Source organism: Grammomys surdaster, unplaced genomic scaffold, assembly GCF_004785775.1.
Source record: "Grammomys surdaster isolate TR1022 unplaced genomic scaffold, NIH_TR_1.0 125947, whole genome shotgun sequence".
NCBI lineage: Eukaryota > Metazoa > Chordata > Mammalia > Rodentia > Muridae > Grammomys > Grammomys surdaster.
The window spans coordinates 2767824-2769747 of NW_021620769.1; the positions used below are offsets into that span (position 1 = coordinate 2767824).

General features: G+C 43.5%; 1 protein-coding gene across 1 annotated transcript in view; it reads left to right on the forward strand.

The window, feature by feature from the left end:
• Gypa (glycophorin A (MNS blood group)) overlaps positions 1-1248 on the forward strand; it is a 15069-nt gene extending 13821 nt beyond the window's left edge. Inside the window, exon 8 of the mRNA XM_028753442.1 lies at positions 968-1248. Within this exon, the coding sequence (XP_028609275.1) occupies positions 968-997 (30 nt within the window). The 3' untranslated portion in view covers positions 998-1248. The remainder of the gene's footprint in view (positions 1-967) is intronic.
• Positions 1249-1924: the final 676 nt, after the last annotated feature.

The window sequence follows — 1924 nt, forward strand, 5'->3', positions numbered from 1 at the left end:
AGGGAGGGAGGGAGGGAGGGAGGGAGGGAGGGAGGGAGGGAGGGAGGGAGGGAGGGAGAGGTGGAAGGAAGGAAGGAAGGAAGGAAGGAAGGAAGGAAGGAAGGAAGGAAGGAAGGAAGGAAAGAAGGAAGGAAGGAAGGACGGACCAAGGGCCTCCCTTCCCATTAATGTCAGATAAGGCCCCTTCAGCTTCCTCAGTCCTTCCCCTAACTCCTCCAATGAGGTCCCTGTGCTGAGTCCGATGGTCGGTTTCTTTATGTAGCATTGTACCAAAGTGCAGCTGAAGCTGAAGGCCCGCGGCCACGAGGGCTCTGCGGCCTCTGTAAGAACCAGGCATCGGCAGGAATGAGTAAGGCAGAGAGCTATGGCTTTGGGGTACTTGGCTGTGACTTGGGCTTGGTGGGGGAATTAAAGTAAGCGAACTAGGTCAGGAGCCACTGTGGCATCCTCGTGCGCCCCTCCCCCACCAGCCCATGGATCGCTGAGAATATCTGAAAGACTATCTTGTGGTACCAAACACAGTAATCTTCTGAGCAGGCTCTTCATGAACAAGAAAACATTATTCCTAAGACTGGCCTCACAGACTTGACAGCCTGCCTTCAATTTGAACAAGTGTGTCTAAATCAACTCATTCCATCACTGTCTTGGCCCTAGGCTCTGCCTCTACCCTCCTGTGAGTTTCTAATTTCTAGAGACAGGAGGAGCAGGAGAATTGTGCTTATTTCTCACCTGAGATTTCTAGAATAAATTTTCTAAGGAAAAAAAAATCTGTACCTTTCTAAAACAAACACATGGAAATCCTCAAATAGACCTAAATGAAAGATATTTTACAACAATTATATTCAAAGACAACTTGCAAGAGGGTAGAATCCAGGTATATATTTGGTGCAATGATTTTGTGTTGTTTTAAGTATAACTGTGTCTTGTATGACTGTTTTGTAATCCCTTCCACCCCATCCCTCTACAGACCACTGGTCAAGAGTTCTCCAATGTTTGAAAGACCTCAAGGAAAACAAGACTTCAGTCAATGGGAAAAGTAATGCAATAATCGGACTTTTCAGTAAATTACGTACCTTCCTGAACTGCACCATTGAAAGAAGAAAACCACCTTTTGGGCCTCAGTGATTCACTATGGGGGTGGGGAAACTGTACATTAATAACTGAAGATGAACAAAAGCTTCCTTGTATGCTTGATTTTGCTGGCAGAAGTTTTTGTAAGTGCTTGACTAGAAATTTTACTCAAAACTTTCAGTTGAGTGTGTGTACTGTCGTTTAAGACTGACATATTCAATTCTGTTATGGGTTGCTCATGGTAACGTCATGGGAAGGCTTCTGCTGCCTCCATGGAATCCAAGTTCCTCGTTGCTTCAATTCCTCAGCCCATTTTCATTTATTTTAAGTAAATTAAAAGATCAGTAAGTCTTCCTGTGTTCTCCCTTGTCAGGCAGACAAGGGAGCACACAGCTCTCTATTAATGGGAAGGATACTTTACCTGCACTCAGAAATGCCACAAGCATAAATGTATGTAAGGACACTCACAACCATTAGTCACTATGTGAGTCAGCACAAAAGTATTTGCTCTCTTAAAGAGGAAGGGGTTTTTCTGATAATTCAAAATAATTTGACAATGCCACATTAACTCCTTCAGAGAATGGAACAGTGTGCCATGTTGCAAAGAGATGCTTCTGGAACCACCCAGAGTACCTTAAGGGTAAATAATTAAGGTCCTTTTCTTGCGGTGAAAATCAAAGATTAACTACAGAAAATGTGTAACTGTGAGGCACGAGTGAAAGCTTTCCTGAGCAACTCTGAGTTTTCACAAACTTTCTGAGCTCGTCCAGGGGAAGTTTCACTTCTTAATAAAACTTTAGAAAAAAAGAGCTTTCTAGATATAAGTGACTAAGGGGCTTTGTGACTATACTTC